Raw genomic sequence first — 20,260 nt, 5'->3', positions numbered from 1 at the left:
AGATGGAAACGACCAGAGATGGTTCCGGATGCGACGGTGAGAAGGCTGTCAAACTGGAATGCAATGGGGAAAAGGACGAAGCTGCAGCCAAGAGATCGTCCTGCTTTTTGGATTACCGGGTAAGGTACGAGCGCGCCAATTGGGTCTGAAGTGACGATAGAGGGGGAAATCAGGTCAGAGGGGAGGAAGTTGAGGCCCAAGTTGAGCTGTCTGGTTGTTTGGCCGTGGTGGTGGCCTGTGGTGGTCTGTGTTGGTCTGGCGTCTTTGCTGTAGCAACGACAACAGGCGCCAATCAGTTTGGTGGGGGTTCCTCCGCCAGTGGCACTGTGGCTCCAACGGCTGGACACGCGGGGCCTCTCAGCCCGAGTCTCAGCCAACCAAAGGGCCACAACAACACCCCCAAGCCCAAAGAGAACAACACTTTACGCGGGTGGACGCGATCGAACGCGACCGTGACAGTATCGGCATCTATCGCCTGGCGCCAGTCTGAATACTTTGGTTTGCCCAAGGTTGAGCGCGAGCATGGTGAGTGGCTTCCCCAGGCGTTCATGCATCGTGACCGCCATCCAAGTGGGCATATGTGGGCTTGCAGCTTCACCGCCGGAAGCACGAGATGGACTAGGGGAATTTAGGCTGACGATGCATCAGTCGCAACTTGACCCTCTTCCGAGGGATCTGCCCTTCCGCATTGTCTCGAAGACAGTAGGCCGCGGAGCTTACGCCTCGTCAGTTTCACCCCTCTCACCTCTCACTACTCACGCTCACTAACACGAACACTCCAGGATAAAAAAGGCCATACCGCTGGACTCCCAGACTCCCATATTCGCGGTCAAGTTGATACACAAGGGCTACGCCCTCAAGAATGGCCGCATCTCAGCCAAGCAACTGGCCATGGAGGTCTCCCTCCATTCCCACATCGGCCAGCACCCCAACATCATCGAGTGGTTCGCCTCGGGCGAGGATCCCACGTGGCGGTGGATCGCTATGGAGTACGCCGAAGGCGGTGACCTCTTTGACAAGATCGAGGCCGATGTGGGTGTCCGGCAGGATATTGCCCAGGTCTACTTCTGCCAGCTCATCGGCGGCGTGAGCTTCGTGCACTCCAAGGGTGTCGCCCACCGCGACCTGAAGCCAGAGAATATCCTACTGTCTGAGGACGGGAGTCTGAAGCTGGCCGATTTTGGCATGGCCACCATGTTTGAGTACAAGGGCCAGCGCAAGACCAGCTCTACCCTATGTGGAAGCCCTCCATACATTGCCCCTGAAATCCTGGCCTGTGGTCACGCCGACAAAAAGTCACCGGCCGCGGCCAAGTACTCGCCAGACTTGGTAGACATTTGGTCATGCGGTGTCATCCTATTCGTCTTGCTCGTCGGTAACACGCCTTGGGACGAACCATCACAGAGCAGCTGGGAGTTCCAGGAGTACATTCGGACTTCAGGGCGTAGCACAGACGCGCTCTGGGAGAGAGTACCCCCCGAAGCCCTCTCATTACTACGAGGCATGATGAGCGTGGATCCCCAAAAACGCTTCAATTTTAACCAAATAAGGCAACATCCCTGGTATACACGGCATAACCCATTCCTCACTGCGGATGGTAAAGTGTCCGACCCTATCAACTTGGCGGCACAGATGCTTGAGAACCTCCGCATCGACTTCAGCCAGCAACCCTTGAGCTCGCAACAGCCACCCTCATCAAACGACATGGACATCGACTCCGGCCTCAACGTCGGCCGCTTTTCGTCGACCCAGCCGGAGGCTCCCGTAGCACCAATAACAGACGAAGACTGGGATTGGGAACACCCTATACTGCGGTCGATGGCAGGACGCCCTGCCTCTTCTGTGCCAACTCGAGGCCAGGATGTGGCCCACATACCGCTCGATACCCTCGCCGATGAACCCTCCATGTCGCAATTCTCCCAGAACCCTGGGCCATCTATGACGCTCACACAGCAAGCCCGCCGCTTCGGCGACATCTGCCCCCGCGAGTCGCTGACCCGCTTCTTCTCCCATGTCCCACCCGCACACATTGTCCACATGCTGAGCGACGCTCTACACCAGCTCAACGTACCGCTGGCACCGGTAATTCCAAACCCATATGGCAACCCTACTGCCAACATCAAAGTCAAGGCACTCGACGGGCGGCGGCAGAGCTTGCACGGCGAGATCCAGATCCACAAGCACGGCCTAGCAGACGGCGAGGTTCTAGATGTGAGGTTCGTCAAGGTGAAGGGAGACCCGCTAGAATGGCGGCGGTTCTTCAAGAAGGTCGTAGTCTTGTGTAAGAATGGTGTGTATGTCCCGGATACTTAGCGAGGAAAGGGACTGTTGGGAGTGCGGCGGGAACAGAACCCGCCTTGGATACCTCTGTATAGACTGACTGCATGATTGAATAAAGGCCTGGGAGTTTGGGTTGTCTGTGTTGATACAAGACTTTCTTAAAATATCGCCATGAGTGACTCGCGAGTTATCGGTTCAGACAGGGACGCCTCTCTCACTCGATCTCAGCGGCAGACCCGTTGGTCTGTTCGGTCCACTCAAAGGCTACCGGATATCAGTGGCTTGTCAAGATCAACCTTGAGGAACGAAACATACTCTGGCGGCACATGGGACATTGCCCTTTTGCAGACTCTTGCTTAATCCATTCCATGATACAGTGCTGAACAAAATTAGTTTTTCAAACGCGTCAAAGTGAATATCTACATTGATGAACGAACCATGTGAAAGTTGTGGCCGCATTTGCCAGATACTGCAAGCCGTTCAGCGATAGTCAACCCATTGAGCACTCGGGTCAAGGCACTCACACAGGCTACAATCGTCACCAGGGTACTTGCATGTGGGACATGTGCCATCAAAGTGCACCTGGCAGATGCCACAGACGTCGTCCTCTGAGATATCCCACCGCCAAGTCGCGACAGTGTTCCACTTCTTGATGGTGACCTTCATGTTGACCGAGATGGTGATGGTCAAGTCGAGCCCCTCGTCTGTCCAGGTGCCAGGACCGGGAGTTCCCGCCGAAAAAGACTCGTGGTTCACAGGTTCAGCGTGTTTTGGGTTCCGAGGTTGGGATATTTTGGCGGAGGACGGCAACACAACAGCAGTTTCCAGGTTGTCAGTGCAGCACCTGCAGTTGGAGGAGGGAATGCGCCAGCGGGGCAACACCACCTCGCCATCACCTTCCACCAGTCGCAAATTCGCAATGCTCTCCATTGGGGTGGAGGCCAATTGACCACTGTCATCGGCGCTTCCTGCGATTGGCTGAAGCTTGTCTGTCCCCCCGCAAAGCTCCCGTCACTGCACTTTCCTTATCAACCAGCACTGGAGCAGCTTCTCCAAACGCCTCGTCCATCGCCGAGACGCCGACGGCAGCCATAACCTTTCAGCCTCGATACCCTCAATAACAGCGCACAAATTCGAACCCCCAACCAAATTGGCAACCTCAACTGTGTCCTCACCACCCTCGCCCCCGGATTATAAAGCCATCTTTCTGACCCGACCCGTCTCCGGGGTCTCGGGGTCCTGCATCACCGCGCAATCATCAACCTCCAGTCTCGACTTCCGAACCGACACAATCCACAATGGTCACCGCTCTCCTACGCCCTATACGGGCTGGGGCTCCCCGCTGGGCCCCAAGAGCGTTCCAGGCGTACACTGCACACTCTGCCAACCGGCGGAATTTCTCGTCCTACCTCGTTAGTCCCCAAGATCTCCAAGAGGCGCTCCGCAAGAACCCTCCGTCGCCGATCAGCACCGACCCCCGAGTCATTCCCCTCTGCGCCTCCTGGTTCCTCCCCAATGATGAACGAACTGGAATCCAGGTATACCGGGAGCAGCGCATCCCCAAGGCGCGCTTCTTCGACCTAGACAAGGTCATTGACAAGCACAGCTCTTATCCCCACATGCTGCCAGAACCCAAGGGCTTCGCCGCTGCCATGAGCGAGCTCGGTATCCGCAGGGATGACATCGTGGTGGTCTACGACACTAAGGAGCTTGGTATCTTCAGTGCGCCCCGTGTGGCCTGGACCCTGAGGCTGTTTGGCCACCCCACAGTCCACATTCTGAACAGCTTCAAACTCTGGGTCGACCAGGGACTCCCCACCGAGACTGGCGAACTGTACACCGTGGAATGCAGCACTTACCCCATTCCCGAGCTCGATGAGAGCAAGGTTGCCAGCTTTGAGGATGTCCGGGAGATTGCGAAGGATCACAACAAGGAGGGCGCGGAGGGCATCCAGATCTTAGACGCCAGGTCCGCAGGCAGGTTCAGCGGCAAGGATCCCGAGCCCCGCGCGGGACTGTCCTCCGGCCACATGCCCGGATCGATCAACATACCTTTTACTGAGCTCTTGGATCCCGAAACCAAGGCATTCAAGTCTCCCGAGGAGCTCCATAAGTATTTCGCGGCTAAGGGCGTGGACCCTTCCAAGCCTGTGGTCTCCAGCTGCGGAACCGGTGTCACGGCCTGCGTTGTGGACGCCGCGCTCGAGATTGCCGAGTACGGCTCCCCCGACGCTAGGAAGGTCTACGATGGAAGCTGGACGTGAGTTGACCCATTCCCAAATCCAGGCTTTAGCAAAACCTTTTACTGACTAAAACCAGCGAATGGGCCCAGCGCGTGCGCCCCTCGGACAACCTAATTTGGAAGTCGGCGGAAGAGTAAGGGCTATAAGAAGCCAATTTGAGTGTCCAAAAACTCCATTCCTTGGACCCCTTAACCTCATCCTGTATGATAGTCTACCGCAGTCGCTATATCGCGACATCTGTGGACGTCAGTGTGGTCGTTGAAGCACTGTTCGCAGTGTTGCTGGGAGGATATCAGCCAGGTAATTGCAGGCTCTAGCATTCTCCCATACGGAGTTAATAGGTGTCATTTATTCATGTATGAGTTTAGGTAGCAACACCCCTCCCCCCTAAAACCTACTGCATGAGCGCAAAGAAGTGAAGTGATACTGTCCGTACGGAGTAGTACTACTACGTAGTAGCATAATGTGTAACTGCGTATCCGTACTACTCCATAATTTGCGATGATCAGCATGGGCCACTCACCGAGGTGAGTTCCAGATTCTCGGTGAGTGGTGGTTGGGGATCCACTGTTTCGTGCCTGAGTGTTGAGGCCACAACAGCACAATTCCATTAGGGCTCGCCTAACCCCGAGCCACACCCCCCAAAAATCCAGACTGCAGACCCCACCACCGAAAAAGTTGCCCATTGACGGACGACGACAACTTCCAACCACCACTCCCAACGCAACCCCCCCGACCGGACGACGTTAAATTCGACAACCATGGCTGATCGTGGAACTACTCGTGGTGGAGGCTTTGGTGCCCGTGGTGGCGATCGTGGCCGTGGACGTGGACGTGGCCGTGGCCGCCGCGGCGGTAAGAGCGAGGAGAAGGAGTGGCAGCCCGTCACCAAGCTCGGCCGTCTCGTTAAGGCTGGCAAGATCAACAGCATGGAGGAGATCTACCTGCACTCCCTGCCCATCAAGGAGTACCAGATTGTGGACAACTTCCTGCCCAAGCTCAAGGACGAGGTCATGAAGGTACGACGAGACACGCACAAATCCCAATTCCCCCAGGACTGCCGAGCGAGAAATTCCTGGGCGGGAGCGAGACGACTGTCTACTTTGTTTTTTTACAAGCAGTCGCGAACGAGCGAAGAGCAGAGGTGCTAACATGGTGATTTTTCCCCCAATTGCAGATCAAGCCCGTCCAGAAGCAGACCCGTGCCGGTCAGCGTACGCGCTTCAAGGCCGTCGTCATCATTGGTGACTCTGAGGGCCACGTCGGTCTCGGTATCAAGACCTCCAAGGAAGTTGCTACCGCCATCCGCGCCGCCATCATCATCGCCAAGCTGAGCGTCATCCCCGTCCGTCGCGGTTACTGGGGTACCAACCTCGGTGCTCCCCACTCTCTGCCCTGCAAGCAGAGCGGCAAGTGCGGTTCCGTCACCGTCCGCGTACGTATATCCTTGAAACCGAACTCTCTCGGTCGTGTGTGTGTGGGTGTAATTTGATCTGGGGATGCTAACATGGAATGCACAGCTGATCCCCGCCCCCCGCGGTACCGGCCTCGTTGCCTCCCCCGCCGTCAAGCGCTTCCTCCAGCTCGCTGGTGTCGAGGACGCCTACACCTCGTCCGCCGGTTCGACCAAGACGCTCGAGAACACCCTCAAGGCCGTCTTCGTGGCTGTCACCAACACCTACGGCTTCCTGACGCCCAACCTCTGGACCGAGACCAAGCTCATCCGGAGCCCGCTGGAGGAGTTCGCCGACACGCTGCGGGCGGGCCAGAAGCGCTACTAGAGAAAGGATGTGGAGGGCTTGCGGTGCGCGCGTGGAGTCAACGTTCCCCTTGTGTTTCTTTGCATGGGTTGGCCGGTCAGGACATCAGATTTGAGGCTATGAAGATAATGGCTACGGTCTGAATGAACACACAAAACATCTTCCACCTGGTTTCCCACTTCTACTTGTGACCCACTGGCTATGAAATGCAAACCCCCATTCCGAAACGCCCGACTAAAAGATAACAATAGATGACGCGGCAACACGATTCGGAAATCAAAGAGCTTATCAACCACCTATTCGCGAAAAGATTCTTTCCACCTCGATAGCACCAGGACTAGGACTCATGAGATGTTCCTCGACCTGGACCTTATCGAGTCCCAAGCCAACCTTGACCCAATTAAACCCGTTCCCCCATTGTCTCCATCCCCTCTCCATCCTAGCAAGGTTTGGGTACCTTGAGGGTGCCATATCTAACGAATCAGTCTCCTCTTGGCTGGAGTTCCCTTTCTGCTTAGGGTCTATGGTTTTTACCGACTTCGGTTGGCGTTTCCTTGATTTAGAAAACAGATCCGTCGTCATCAGATAAGAGGTTGTAACTTACTATCGTCCTCTTGCACCTCACCCTCCGGATCAGCATCTCTCCAAACCAATCGGCACATGTACTTGGGAGTCGGGAGCCTCAGACGCTCATCCTCGGGATCGTCGTCTCTCTTACGCTTCTTGCCAAAGAAGGTGGCGATGCGCTCTCCCCACCTGGGAGGCTCGGGCGCCTCGAATCCTGGCACACCCGTCAGCGTCGCTTCTCACACAAATCACCAGGTGTTTCAACCCCTAGCCAGGGACACAAACTCACTTCTCCTGAGCCGGTTGATAATGGCCTTCTGGTGCCGAGGCGTGTTCCCCAGCAGGAACGAATCCCCGCGTACCCAGAACTCCTGACACCTTCCATCGTCGGCGAATGAACGCACGACCTCCTTCTCACCCTCACCCTCACCCTCGCTCTCCAACACTTCCTCTACCGACTCTGCGATGGCCTTCTCCTGCCGTTCTGGACTGCTCCCTCGAGTCCCCTCCTCAACCTCCCGAATCACCGGCCAGCGGTTCATGTCGAAGAAGCGCTTCGCCTTCGGCCGGACCGACGGGTGACCAAACGCCCAGACGTTTTCACGGCCCCGGGAGGGGATCACCGTGCCGTTGCCGTTGCCGTTGCCGTTGCCGTCACTATCGCTAACCCCACTCCTACGCGGCCGCAGTGTCGTCTTGTTGTCGTAGGCCTCCCTGATGAGGCCCTGACGCACAAGCTCCGTGGCAGCCCGCCCCCTAGTGGCGACGTCCATCCATTCCGGCCACTCCTTGCCGGGCTCGACCGCGTTGACGAGGCCCAGGTGCGCGGAATCTTCGCCTATGTCGCGATACACGCCCTGGTCCCTGAAGAAGGCGCAGCCCTTTGTGTAGGCCATGGGGTCGCGGTTGTCCAGGCTACCGGAGTCATGGTCCTGCGCGGAGAGACGCCTAGCCTTGTTGCCGTAGGGGCGAGGAGGTTTGTATCCTCCTGGGCGCTTGATAGTGGACGCTCCAAAGACCGGTGGAAGTCTCGTGCTCTTCTTGGGAATGGCCGGGCCAGAGGAGCCAAGTCCGGGCGTGGACAAGGCCCCGGTATAGTTTTCATGGATGCGATGCGCCTGGAGCATGCCGATGACTTCCTGTAGAAGGTCGCCCCAGCCCTCACCATTGTAGTTCTGCTGGAGAAAGTCCAGGTACTCGGCCAGCTGGGAGGACTTGGCCTCCCAGTCGTACGTGCGGCCGGCGCCTCCGTCAGCGAGAAACTTCTTTGCTCGATGGAGCTGGATCTCGGGTGTCTGGACCCTGTGGCCTTTGTACTCCCGGGACACAGAATCCTCGCCGTCTTCTTGCCTGCCTCCGTCCGTCACGTCACCGTCGAGTTTCTTCAGAGACGACGCTTCAAGATCTATCAGCGGCGCTTGTCGTCAGCTTCAGTTGCCCTCTAGAGCAATCATCCAGATTCCAGACTCACCAGTATTCTCAGCCCCGAGCCATAGAGTAGACTTGACATGCCCTGTCACCCTCTTAACAGCCCCAGACTTTTTCTGCTTCGCCGGCTTTTGCTTTGCCTCCATTGTGGTAGTTGTAGTAGTTGCCATTTGGTTCTCTGGGCAAACTTCCTATACTCCACACAAATACAAAACATTCGACAAACTTGTCACAGGGCTTAAAAACACTCGGGTTTGGCGAACAATTAATATCAATATCCAAAGAAGGATGTGATGAGAGAATGAGGATGAAGCCCCTCCCTCCAGGTCGGGACAATGCCCAACTTAACCATCTTCCATCCGTGACGCAGGGTTATCTGAGAGAAGCTCGCTCCGACTAGAGGCCTGTCCTTCCTAGCCAAGATGCCAGAAATACATACTCTGTTATAAAGAATAGACCATTCAACGAACAAAGACCGAGATGTGGCTGGCGGGGCCACAGCCTCGCATCCCATGTTGGCGCCTCGAACAAAGAAGAAGCCACAGGGTAGGCAAACCACCAAGGAAAGTCTGTCGCCCACATGAAACTACGACGGTAAGATCCAGAAACAGCTACTCAGTCTTACTGTGAGTACTAGTAGTCTCAGCCTCGGCCCCAGCCTCACAGACCCTAAGACCGGGAAGCTGGGAGCCAGGATGGCAGGATGGCAGAATGGCGCACCCCCCCGTTCATACCAAGACGCGCATCCATGGCATTCTAGAAATAGCCTCCTTTGTCCTAATCCTTTAGGGACCAACAGACGCCTTGGCCAACCGCTCATTTCGCCTTTCGTTATTAGGTCCCTGCCCGGAAGGCTAGGTGTAGGCGGTGAGCTAGTTTGCTGGAATGATGCTCATGTGAGGCAAGGGGGGCGATTAAATTAGACCAAGGGCGCCTTTTCTTAGCACCATCCCTATCCATGCTAGCATAATCCCCATTCACTGATCAGTATTCGTAATGTCCTGCCCTGCTTCGGCTAATAGCAGCTGCCCTCCTCTCTGAACATCACGTCACCCGACCTCGTCGACATCGAGATCGACAATGGGGTTTCCCCAAGCCAGTCAGGCCTTGTTTCCCAAAATCACTTCCTGGAGTAGATAACTAGTTGTCACCGAGACATCACATCATATTCGTGAACCGGTAGATGACATTTGTTGGAATAATTTTTTAGTTCTTTTGTACCTGTTTACATGTACCTATACACAGGGCGAGGGGTTTCGGGAGCGAGAACATTAAGTGACCGGCTATCAAAGCTCAGTCCTGGAATCGTCCAACTCCCTGCCTGGAGACGACGGCGAGCCGCAGAGCCATTATGCGCCCCCTTCCTCTATTCATGATACAGGCGCGCAGGGCCGCCCTGCTTGCTCTCGTCGTTCCTCGAACCGTCTCTGAAAGAATCGTCTAGGCCGCCCTGCAATTCATCCAGGGCCTGCCGTCCAGAATTGTTTTTCCCAGCCCCCTCCACATCCACAGGGCCGCGTCAGGACGTGTTGCATTCTTGGTATTTCCTCCACTCCAACGGTCTCAACGATCTGGGGTGTCCAGGCTCTTTCCTCCACATGTCTATTCCATCAAGAAAAAAAAGAAACTTTTGCTCCCGTAACAACTACGCGCCGATGCGCAGCCGCAAGACAGGTGAATGTATGAGGGAAAGGGGTATGATTCGGAAGCCCGCTTTTTTTTGGTGCCGAATAGACTTGCTTTGGAACTCGAGTCGCGGTGGAAAACAAGAGGAAAAAAAGAAAAAAAAGAGGAAAATGTTCAAACGAAGTCGCTAAATGCCATGATGTAGTAGATGAGACAGATCATTCTAAGCGCCTCCCATGCAACCATACTTTCGTTCTGGCGTCATGATGAGGTTGAATGTCGGACTGGGGTGAAATGATGGAAAGAGAGACCAAGGCCTTTCGTGTGCGTGAGGGGTTTGTTTAAGGTCCTCGGTCGTGGATTTGTAGCGTCAATCGCGATCCTGCAAACCCTATGGATTGACATAGCGCGAACTGGTATACCCGGCATGTGTGTACTGCTCCTGCCGACTTTGTGACGGCGTCACAGGATACCGGGATGATACGAGGTACGAGTTCGGCGCGTTGGTGAAGTGATTACCGTCGGGTGTGATTGGCGGGGTTAGATAGCCGTCGAAGCCCATCGACGCACCGTGTCCCTTCGAGGGCGTGCTGAGAAGATGGTTCTGCTTGGTGGGTTCGGCTGGAGGCGTCGGGGGTTCGGCGTTGCGGCGTGCTAGGGCAGCTTGCTGGGTCATGAAGTCGGCAAGTTTTTGTGACACCTTGGACAGGTGTTGTGTTGAGTACTTGCGGCTCAGGGTTGGCGACGGTTGGTGGAGGTGGTGCGAGAGCGTCAGCAGGGCAAGGTTCTCGGTGTGATCCCAGTCCCCGTCGTTGATCTCAGGTCGCCCAAGCACAGCTCTGGCGAGAGCTAGAGATGACCGAGCCATCGTCGACGGCTTTGTTGAGACGAAGTCGCGGTGGTATAGGGCAATCTCGCTCATGTACGCCGCCATGTTCTCCACCTCTTCATCATCGTGCTCCTCGGCAACCATTAGTTGCGAGAAGAAGTCGACGGTTGGGTGTCCGATGGTCCAGTCGAGCGTGTTGAGGACATGCATCTCCATCTGCGCAAACATGCCGGCGTCGTAGAGGCCGCAGCACATGTTGTTAAGCTCCTGTATTTGCGGTACACGGTCCTTCTTGTCCCCATACTTGGCAGCAATGAGAAGCGCGGCGCAGCCGACGAGCTGGTAGTGCTGCTTGTAAACGACACGCTTGGCACAGTACCGGTCGAGCAGGTTGACGGTGAGGAACAGGGTCTCGGGCAGAAGGGCGAAGGCCGCGTGAGCTTCGACGAGAAAGTCGATGAGGTAGGGCCTCATGAACCACTGAATCTCACGTTGCATGTCGATGAGGTTGACATCGGGGACCGTCTCGTCCTGATATTCAAGTCAGCAAAGATATAGCGAAAACCGAAATCTCTTCGAGCCATACCTCCATCCGCCTCATGTGTTGCATGATGTCCTCCAGGTACTCATCGGCCGCTAGTCGGGACAGCTCGTTGGCAATAAGATCCTGCTTTTGACGGGCAATCATCTTGGCTCTCTGTTGGACAGTGAGGTGCCGCCCGTGATGGCTATCATCCGACTCCACAAAGAACGTTGTGTCGGTTTCGGGTTGCATGTCAATATCAGAGGGAGCGGTTGCTGATGTGCCACGCCCTTCATCCGATTCCACGAAAAATGTGGTATCCATCTCAGACTGAGCCATGGCTGCTGATGTGTGCGGCTTGGAAAGCGAAGAGTAAGGAGATGAAGGATTGGGAGAAAGATTGGATGACGGCAGGTTGCCGGGTGGATATGGGATTTGAATGAAGGACAGATAAGTTCCCCAGGAATCTTGGGTCGGATGTGAGATTGTGGAGTGTGTAATGAGTGTGGGGGCTCGGGCGCGTTGCGAACGAGTGAAGCACGCCGAGAAATTAAGCGATTAAGGTATTAAGGAGCGTGGGTGAAGATTAATGAAAAGGAGTGACTGTGGCTGGAAACGGAGCCAGGAACATGTAGGCAAGAAGAGCCGTGAAGGCAGGAAGAAGGGATCGATCAAGGGGTTGTCGTCCTGAAAAAAGAGGCGTTATCGACTGAAGGGCTCTAGAAATTGCACACTAGGTCAGCCATTGACTTCTTTGCTAGTTCTGGAGGCTGGGGAAGAATGAAGAATTGTGGCACCCAGACACAGCGGGTCGACAGCGAGGCATACAAGCCAGCGAGTCTCTCCTGTGGAGGAGTCGTTTCCCTTTGGGCTGGGGTATGCGGGATGGCAATGGTGCAAAATGATTGGTATCTAGGGCGGTTGATGGGACCAAGGGAACCCCAGAGGGAGGGCTTGAAGGGAAAGTTCTTACAGCCACGATTGCTTGTCGTCGAGGAGGGACGGGCGGACCAGACGAGTGAGACAAGATCTGAGGTGAGTGGGAACAACGAGCAAACGTGTCCCAGATGGCCAGAGCTCAGGAATCAAGTCGAGCGCGACGGTGGAGAAGTTCGAGAGAGGGCAGGGACGCGAGTCGGCATGCAATCTGCGAACCGGGAGATTAGATTCCTGTCTGCAATGCCTGCAAAACCCCATATTGGCAACGCCCAATTCAATCCAATTCACATTGAACCACTTGGTTCCCTTGGGCAAAAGAACATGGTACACACCTCTTTTGTTCTCGCACTTGGGAAGCTTTGAGGGTTGGCACCGAAAGGTGGACGACCGTTGGCCAAAGTTTCGATTGTCGACAACTGTTCATTCGTCGAGGGACCGAGAATGACAGTCCTGTCACAGAGCAAGAAAACTCGCACTGTTCGCCGGGACAGCAGCTAGGTGTATCCTCTCCAACAGCGAGTCGAGGCGATATGATTACCTCCTGTGACGATCACCACCTTCGTAGTCGAGTCGAGCAAGCGGGAGCAGGGCGGTTCGATCCTGTCACTGGAGGAATTGACGCCTCGAGTAAGCAGAGGTCTCGGGAAGGGAGATCGACCGTGTCTTGCTGGGTGGATTCGACGAGGGGCACGAAGGGATGTCGATGGTGGATTGATTGAATTGGCGAAGTGGGTTGGCTTGTGGCTAAAATTCCTTCGTCGCCGGGTCGAGGAATTGGGGAGGCGAGGGGAGGCGGAGAACTGAAGCAACGGAGCTCGAGAGGGCACTGGAAGGCGGGGGAGAATTGAGGATTGCGAGGCCGCAAGAAAGAACAAGTGCGGAAGAAAAAAGTACCAAGCCAGGTGAATCACAGGGTTTGGTGGATTTTGGTTCCCCTTGAATCCTGGACGGGCCCTCGTTTTAATTCCGTCGTTTCGTTCCTTTCCTCCCGTCTCGGAGCTTCCTCGTCCTTCCTATCCGTCGTAAGGCTGTACGCGTGCCTGTTGTATCTGGACCTTGGATCCCAACCGAGAGGGTGATGCAAGGTGCGGAGGCCCACGGCTTCCTATTACTGACCCAGTCCAGGGCTCTCGTTCGACCGGCTGCTGCAGCGAGTCAGAGGGAGGTGGGACGGACGAGGGAATGAATGGATAGGGAAGAGGGAGAGGGAAGAGAAGGAGAGGGGAGGAGGAGGGAGGTGGTTAAAGGTAGGAGTGAAGGTAGGAGGAGGATGGAGGAGAGGAGAAAGGACTGGAGGAGAGGAGCCCATGGAGTAGTTTTAACGGGCTGGCCTGGTTGGTCTGCTTTGGTCTGCTTTGGTCTGCTTGGCCTTGGTTGGCCTGGGTTCCAGGTTGGGTAGGGCCCATGGAGGAGACCACACGAGACGGGGAATCGGAGAGCGTCGCTGACCACTGACCACTGGGCAGGAACCACCGAACCACCTTAACCACCCACCGCACCGCACCGCACACACCTCCCGCTGCAGCGGCCGAAGCAGAACACACCCGTAATGGGACGCAATGGGACGCCATTACGCCAACAGGCCCAGCTGAGACTGCCTAGGTGCCCTGCTGAGCGCTGCCAGAACTGGTGGCAACCTTGGAAGCAGGGTCAAGGGCCGCTTGCTGGTAGCCTGCCGGCCTTTGGGCCTGAGTCCCTGACCCTGGCTCAGGAGCTGCTCACGGTCTCTCTCTGGGTGGCTCTGTGCACTTGTGCAGTGTGCACGCTTCCCGTCAGTGGTGGACTGCCAGACGCCCCCCAGTTGGGGAGCCCACCTCATGGCGATGGGGGTTGCTCCAATAACGGTCAGCCAATCTTGCCTGGACGCACCACCTCGGATTTCTCTGATTGGAGATGCGCGGGGCCGATGTGCACAAAACCTACGAGGCTACGACCAGAGACGAGCCCCGTGCGGTGCTCCGGTGGGGGGGTTTGGGTGTGTTGGTGTCGTCGCTCTGGTGCGAGGGCGTGAGATTGGCGCGTCCGCGGTCCTCAGAAGTGCAGCAACAGTGGGGAGAGCTTGCAGCAAGCAATCCTCCTGCCGCCGACGCTCCGTTTCCCTGGAAGGAGGTTGGGAGAATGCACTGCAGCGCATGAACGCACGGCATCATGGTATCATGGCATCATGGCAGCATACCACTGTCCAAACTGCCGTCTCCTGCCCCTCTCTTGATCTGTGATAAAAGACTGACGAGACCTATTAACTTACAGCCAATTGCCGTTTTGGCAGGCGTTGCGTTTGCCCGTGTGGTGGTGTCTCGGCTGGGAGATTTCGTAACAGCAGGGATAGCGGCAGTGGGCAGCTTTGTGTCGTGTGTGCTCATCAACTAGGAGGTGCTACTATGTATTATGCAGTGCAGTGTGCGTTCTTACCACTAATAATACGAGTAATGGCACTTGGTTTGAATTTGATGAATGAAGAAGCGGGGACCGAGCACATCATAAAAAAAGGGCGACGACGACCTGAGTTGTGCCAGCTCGTCGAGCGACGGAAGCACACGGTACTTGTAGGCCGTCTAGAGTCTATACTATTATCTACCCCCATCGATTTGTTGTCATGATGCGCATCCGTCTGTTGATGTTATTCTGGCCGGCTCTCTGGGCCACGAGGAGGCTAGGTCATGTGAGGCCAAGCGAGGTAGGCCTGGCCTTACTGTAGATTTTGTGCATGAGCATTGCCTAGTGCCTTCCGCCGACCAGTTCCAGGTTGCCTTGCATGTGTGATGGCATCAGCGTCTCGGGCAGCTATCACCCACGGGCCCCCGTTGCCAGACTGCCCTACTGCCAATCAACGCGACAGAGGAGATGAACCACGCCCCCAGCTGCCCCCTTTGAACTTCAACACTGTACGGATCCCGCCGTCGAGCTTGGCTTAGCTAGCATCTCGTCCTCAATTGGCTTCACTGGCTTCACGGGCCCTGCAGCGCCGCTCTCCACCTCTACAACCTCGCAGGCCAGACCAGGCCATAGCGCTCTCCTCGCAGGCGTGGATCGCTGATGATGAGGCGTGTCTGACGCCAAACCGACACGCTGATGCGTGTTTCTCTCTCAACAAGACGTTTAATAAATCGGGAAATTCGCTCGCTTCACGGCGTCGCCTCGGCCTCGGACGAGAGCCCAGTCTGGCAGGCTCCATGACAAGCCCGTCCACTGGTCCAGCCAGACGCCAGGCGTCAGCCACCACATGTAGGCATTCCATCCCATCCGGTTTGCGGACAATAATGCCATTTCGGTATCCATGGCACTCGGTGCAGTATCGTACTGTATTCAATCTCAGCCCTACGCTGTTCTGTTCGTCCGGATTGATGCAATGCGAGATCGGCTCTTTCATCATGCCACTGGCGAGCTGACAGATCATCAGCAGCCAGTCAGCCTGCTTACGCTTATAATGCGAGCAAGCTCAAAAGCACTCGGCAGCAATAGAGGACCATGCAAGTAATAATACTACCCCTCGTTCGTCGTCTTATTTTGATGATCAAAGTTAATATACACTACACATGATACGCTCGCCCGACAGTCTCTCCCCACCGTCGCCAAACGATGGGCTCGAGTCCCTTGGCCGGACCAGACATTTGGGGCGTAGTATTATTGTACGAGACGGAGTAGCGGCATCTCCGCACGCCATCTAATACTCATGACACCGCCAAGCTACCCGCGCCTCGGTCTGGCGTCTTTCTAACGAAACAAAAGGCGTTGAGCGCTGTCCGAATATGGGTCTTGTTGACCCGTTTGAGTGGTTGCAGCTTCCAATGCCTCACTCGCGTCGCCAAATCTTTGGCCACATGCATAATAATACCATGTAAGCCCCAGGGTCTACCCCAGCCAATGACGCCCCAAGGACGCGCCGTTTGCACGTCGCTGGAGACAGGAGCCAAGTTGAACAAATTATGTACATTACTACTATGCCCGTCTCGGACCATGATGAGTTCATGGGCCCGCTCCGCCACGCGGCTGTCCGTCAACCAGCTCCGCCTTACCAATACACTGTTCCGTATCAGACGGGTCACGGCGATGGGCATGGTAGGCAACGGGACGGCTTCGTGCCGCCGCAGGTCTCACCCACTGTTGAATTGATCGGGGCACTACGGAGTAGGTTGGCAACCGTTTGGTGTTCGAGGCCGTAGTAGGGCTCCTACAACTCTGCGAGTCCTGCCGTGCCACTAATACAAATAATACAGAGCACTCCGTACTACTACATCGAACATCGGCCCCTTGAGGCCGCGAAATTGACGCCGCCGCCGGAATCTGCTGTGCGACCCTGCCACAAAGTCTTGCCCTCGCTCGCTTGTCCATTGGGAGGCTGACAAGTCTATCTCGCCCTCAATGTTGGCTGCAGATTATGCGGATAGGAGAGGGGCCCGTTGCCGCCTAGATGATGGCCATCTGACCGTCCTTGCATTCATAGCAAATGAGGCCCCGTTGAGATAAAAAAAAAAGCAATGCTTGTGTCTGCCCACGTCTGGAACCTCCAAATCCGGGAAGGGATCCCCATCTTCGACGCGCGCTTGTCCAGCTGGTATTATTGTTATAATTTATTGTTGCGCACCAGACACTCCACTTTTCCAGTCAATCGGGGCTCATCCAAGATCTTGATGATGAACAGGGTGCATGCATTCTGCGGAGACGATATTATTTTTGTTTGTCTCTGCCATCTCCCCGAAATCACGGCTTGTCTGGCATCATGCGAGGAGACACATGGGTGGTTGAACAGTTTAATATCTGTTGCCGTGGTGGGTTAATACCGCCCGACGCGGTGCTAATACTAGTAGTACGAGTAGTCTGCACCAGAACCTTGTGAGGTTCTGGTTGTCATCATCTCTGGGGAATGAGCTGGATGGCACCTGGCGGAGCAAACTGCATCAGCCACTCCTTGCTGGCACCTCAGATGAGGGCCAAGCACATGCAAACAGGCTGGCTACATGATACAATACTTGCACATGGAGGAATGGGATTCACCCATCCAACCCTCAATACGGACTTATCTACGAATACGGAGGGCGGTGCTCACGTCAAGCCCGGGACAGTGGTGTCGCAACTGAATCAAGTCACCTTTATTCTGCTAGGCTCACCGAACCCACGAGACATGCTTGTCTGTCTCGTGCCACGGTCTCGACTCCTACGAGTAATACTACAAGTCAATTGACTGCTCCAGCCTCTTCAATGCCGTCATTTTCCCTTTTCATATGCTCCTTCGGGCATTCCCCTGACTTACTATAGTACGAGTACAAGTTGCAAGGAGCCAGCACGGACTCGAACCCCGCTCGGCGACTCTGTCCAAGCCCCTCGCATTGTGCCTGATTAATTACTTTGTTGTATACGAGGATTAGAAGGTGTAACTATGATACTAAGCCATCCCCTGATTGTTCGCCACAACCTGTCGAAATTGTTAATATTACCAACATTGAACACGGGCACGCGTCGCCTGCCGGGCACTTTACGCGTGAGCTCGGGAGGGGATCCAATGAGACGCTGCACAAGGTTGCTCCCACGATGCGCATGAAACCCCATTCTCTCACTAATACAGAGCCTCTAGTGGTTGGAGACCCCTGCTGGCTGCCAGCGCAGCAGCCGTTCCGAAGGGGGTGTGGACTGCGCTGAGTCGCTGACCGCGACGCATATTATGTACCATAGTATTATTAAGAGGGCCCTCTGGGGAGTTGGGGCCAGGAACGCGACGAATTAGCTCGTCTGATAGACCACCTCTAACCTGCAAACAGACGGGATCATCGGGGTTTATTGAGAGGGATGGTGGGAGGAGACCCGGGACGGTGGCATCTCCGAGGCGAGTTGCTGAGAGCTCCCATCTCCTTCGAGTTTAGGTCCTGCTTGTGTTGCAGCTCGCCTGACGGCGCCCATACTACGCCCATACTCGTAGTATACGTGATTATCTCACCCCATCGTCATTAAAGGGCGCTGTCTCCTTGAGGATGCTATCGATCGAAATCAAGGTTTGCCAAGTCCCATTTTCTCGACGACGCAAAAGTGTATTTTCCCCATCTCCCCTCCCCTCGGACCCCAATGGCCATATTGGGAATCGCGGGGCACTGCAGCCATCGCCGACCTTCACACCTTGACCTACCTAGAGACCGAAGGTCATCGCCATGCAGCCATCTTGAGGCGCGGGCAGACCCCCCTCCTTGGTACATCCGTTGTTGTGGGTGGTGTCTATGCTCCGCGGTGTAAGCTGGGTGTAACACAGCTCGCAGCGAAGGTCTGTGGGCTGACCATCGGTCGCTGTCCAAACAAGCCTTGGTCCCTTCAGCTGGCCACAAGCGGACAAAGTATTGGGCGTAGCATAGTTGTTGGAGTACTGACATGCGCGTCAAGGTCTTACCCCGAAACGCGTACGGATGGGCGATGGATGGGCGATGGATGGCGACATGCACCCAGAACCAGTCAATGGATGGCAAACGGCCACCCGAGCGGTCGGTAGTGCTCGTCTCGTAGCATAGTAGCTCAGCGGCTGTGTTGTCATATGTTGACAATGTTGTGGAGAGGCGGCCGCTGACGGCCTACCTGCAACCATCATACCATAGGGACGACATCCTTCTCCCGGCCGGGCCAAGACAGGCGGTATTATTATTAATAATTGTCGACTTGTCCCGCCTCTTGAAGACCCGGAGCCGCGGCCCATGTTTGGTAATTCAACTACCACCATATATGAGAGGCTGTAGGTTGTCAGTGTGGCTTGCGACAGCTGGCGCGCGCCACAGACACAATTGCCGCCGTTGCACAGACACCCCCGGCGGCTCCACGACGTTTTTTTTTAAACGGTGTCACAACTTCACAAGTCTTTTCATAGCAGATGTTGTGCTGCATAATACGTAGCATATCATGTGAATGTCAACGCCCCCATGTTGCCTGGGAGCTCCCCTTGGTGTTGCCCCGCCGAGGAACCCTCAACAAGTCTCAGCATCATTTATAAACTGCGACCATGACAGGTTCCCCGGCCTTCCGGTGACGTCCTGGACCCTTTCCTTTGGGCCCGTTGCCGGGCTCCGTACGCAGATTTTTCTCACTCTCACACTCTCTTTTCCCCGGGTTCGCCTCATGTTCATAAATTACCCGTGATTTGCAATCAAACACTCTCGGAAGGTCAAGACCCATGAGGCGTGTTTGGTTGCACTCGCCGCCACTGTGTCAAAAAGGGACGATATGGATCCAGTGGACCATCGTCCGGATCTTGGCCCCTTGGCCCTTGGAGCTGGCTTCTTGGCTCTGCCGCCGCCCTGAGTCTAGTGCCGGAGTGACTCCAAGGAGCAGTGGAATCCGGAGGAGTCGTAGGACGGTGTCCGTGTACGAGTACATTATTATGTGCCATGTAGTATTCGTGCCACTATAGTACGTATAATATGACACCAGCGTCGCTGGGACGTCTGTGGCACCGCCCTTACGTCCGACATCTATCGCAGCGTCTGCCGGCCAGGCGAGGGAGTCAGGGGACTGACTTGTCCTGCGACTCCTGCAAGATTTGCGACTCCTGCGTTTTGTTCGTTTTCCGGGGATGCCTTTATTAGGCTCCGGGGAGCAAGGGCCGTTTAATAGTCGTAAATTTCTTTTGCTCCCGTTTGAGACCAGTCTTGGGTTCCTTCAATCTTGGCCCCACGACAAATTTCAATGCTGCAAGCACTTAAGCACTTGAGCACGGCCTGTTCCTGGACCTTGCATGCCCGCCTAGGAGCACATCCGGGTGCACAAGACAAGTCACGCCCAGGCGTCGATTTCAGACATACGAGTACCGTATACCCGTCCATACGAGTAGTATTTAGTACGGGGGACGGAGTACGAAATAGCATTTGACGACGGCGAAACCAGGTCACCGGCAGACCCGGCCTGGTGGGCTGGTGGCCCGTGGGCTGCCAGACTGGCAGAAGGTCGCGAAACAGAGATGCAGCGATGCAGCCAATGCACGAATTATGGATCGGCGCCTTATGCGGTGCATAAAGATACACACTCTTGACGGCGCCACACCCGTTCTAGAAGCTTTTCAAGGCCCAGCGTCCAGGGTTTCCATGTGGGGGAATTT

General features: G+C 55.5%; 5 protein-coding genes across 5 annotated transcripts; 3 read left to right on the top strand and 2 right to left on the bottom strand.

The window, feature by feature from the left end:
• Window positions 1-639: 639 nt before the first annotated feature.
• On the top strand, window positions 640-2,313 carry chk1 (serine/threonine protein kinase CHK1; the record flags this gene model as incomplete). Its single annotated transcript, XM_083192817.1, has 2 exons — window positions 640-725; window positions 783-2,313. 2 exons carry the CDS (start codon window positions 640-642, stop codon window positions 2,311-2,313), a joined length of 1,617 nt encoding a protein of 538 aa, XP_083051874.1.
• A 1,265-nt stretch (window positions 2,314-3,578) lies between these two features.
• On the top strand, window positions 3,579-4,660 carry ACO1O0_003362 (thiosulfate sulfurtransferase; the record flags this gene model as incomplete). The annotated part of the gene is made up of 2 exons (XM_083192816.1): window positions 3,579-4,540; window positions 4,600-4,660. The coding sequence occupies 2 exons, from the start codon at window positions 3,579-3,581 to the stop codon at window positions 4,658-4,660; spliced, it is 1,023 nt and encodes a 340-aa protein (XP_083051873.1).
• A 624-nt stretch (window positions 4,661-5,284) lies between these two features.
• On the top strand, window positions 5,285-6,304 carry RPS2 (40S ribosomal protein uS5; the record flags this gene model as incomplete). Its single annotated transcript, XM_083192815.1, has 3 exons — window positions 5,285-5,542; window positions 5,701-5,958; window positions 6,044-6,304. 3 exons carry the CDS (start codon window positions 5,285-5,287, stop codon window positions 6,302-6,304), a joined length of 777 nt encoding a protein of 258 aa, XP_083051872.1.
• A 509-nt stretch (window positions 6,305-6,813) lies between these two features.
• Window positions 6,814-8,424, bottom strand: ACO1O0_003360 (uncharacterized protein; the record flags this gene model as incomplete). The annotated part of the gene is made up of 4 exons (XM_083192814.1): window positions 6,814-6,836; window positions 6,888-7,064; window positions 7,140-8,255; window positions 8,322-8,424. 4 exons carry the CDS (start codon window positions 8,422-8,424, stop codon window positions 6,814-6,816), a joined length of 1,419 nt encoding a protein of 472 aa, XP_083051871.1.
• A 1,871-nt stretch (window positions 8,425-10,295) lies between these two features.
• On the bottom strand, window positions 10,296-11,421 carry ACO1O0_003359 (cyclin-like protein; the record flags this gene model as incomplete). The annotated part of the gene is made up of 2 exons (XM_083192813.1): window positions 10,296-11,264; window positions 11,320-11,421. The coding sequence occupies 2 exons, from the start codon at window positions 11,419-11,421 to the stop codon at window positions 10,296-10,298; spliced, it is 1,071 nt and encodes a 356-aa protein (XP_083051870.1).
• Window positions 11,422-20,260: the final 8,839 nt, after the last annotated feature.

The sequence above is a fragment of the Amphichorda felina genome, assembly GCF_050947745.1.
Source record: "Amphichorda felina strain 45539 chromosome Unknown scaffold_3, whole genome shotgun sequence".
NCBI lineage: Eukaryota > Fungi > Ascomycota > Sordariomycetes > Hypocreales > Bionectriaceae > Amphichorda > Amphichorda felina.
The sequence above is the reverse complement of the archived record's forward strand: the minus strand, read 5'-3'. Positions and strand labels throughout refer to the sequence as shown.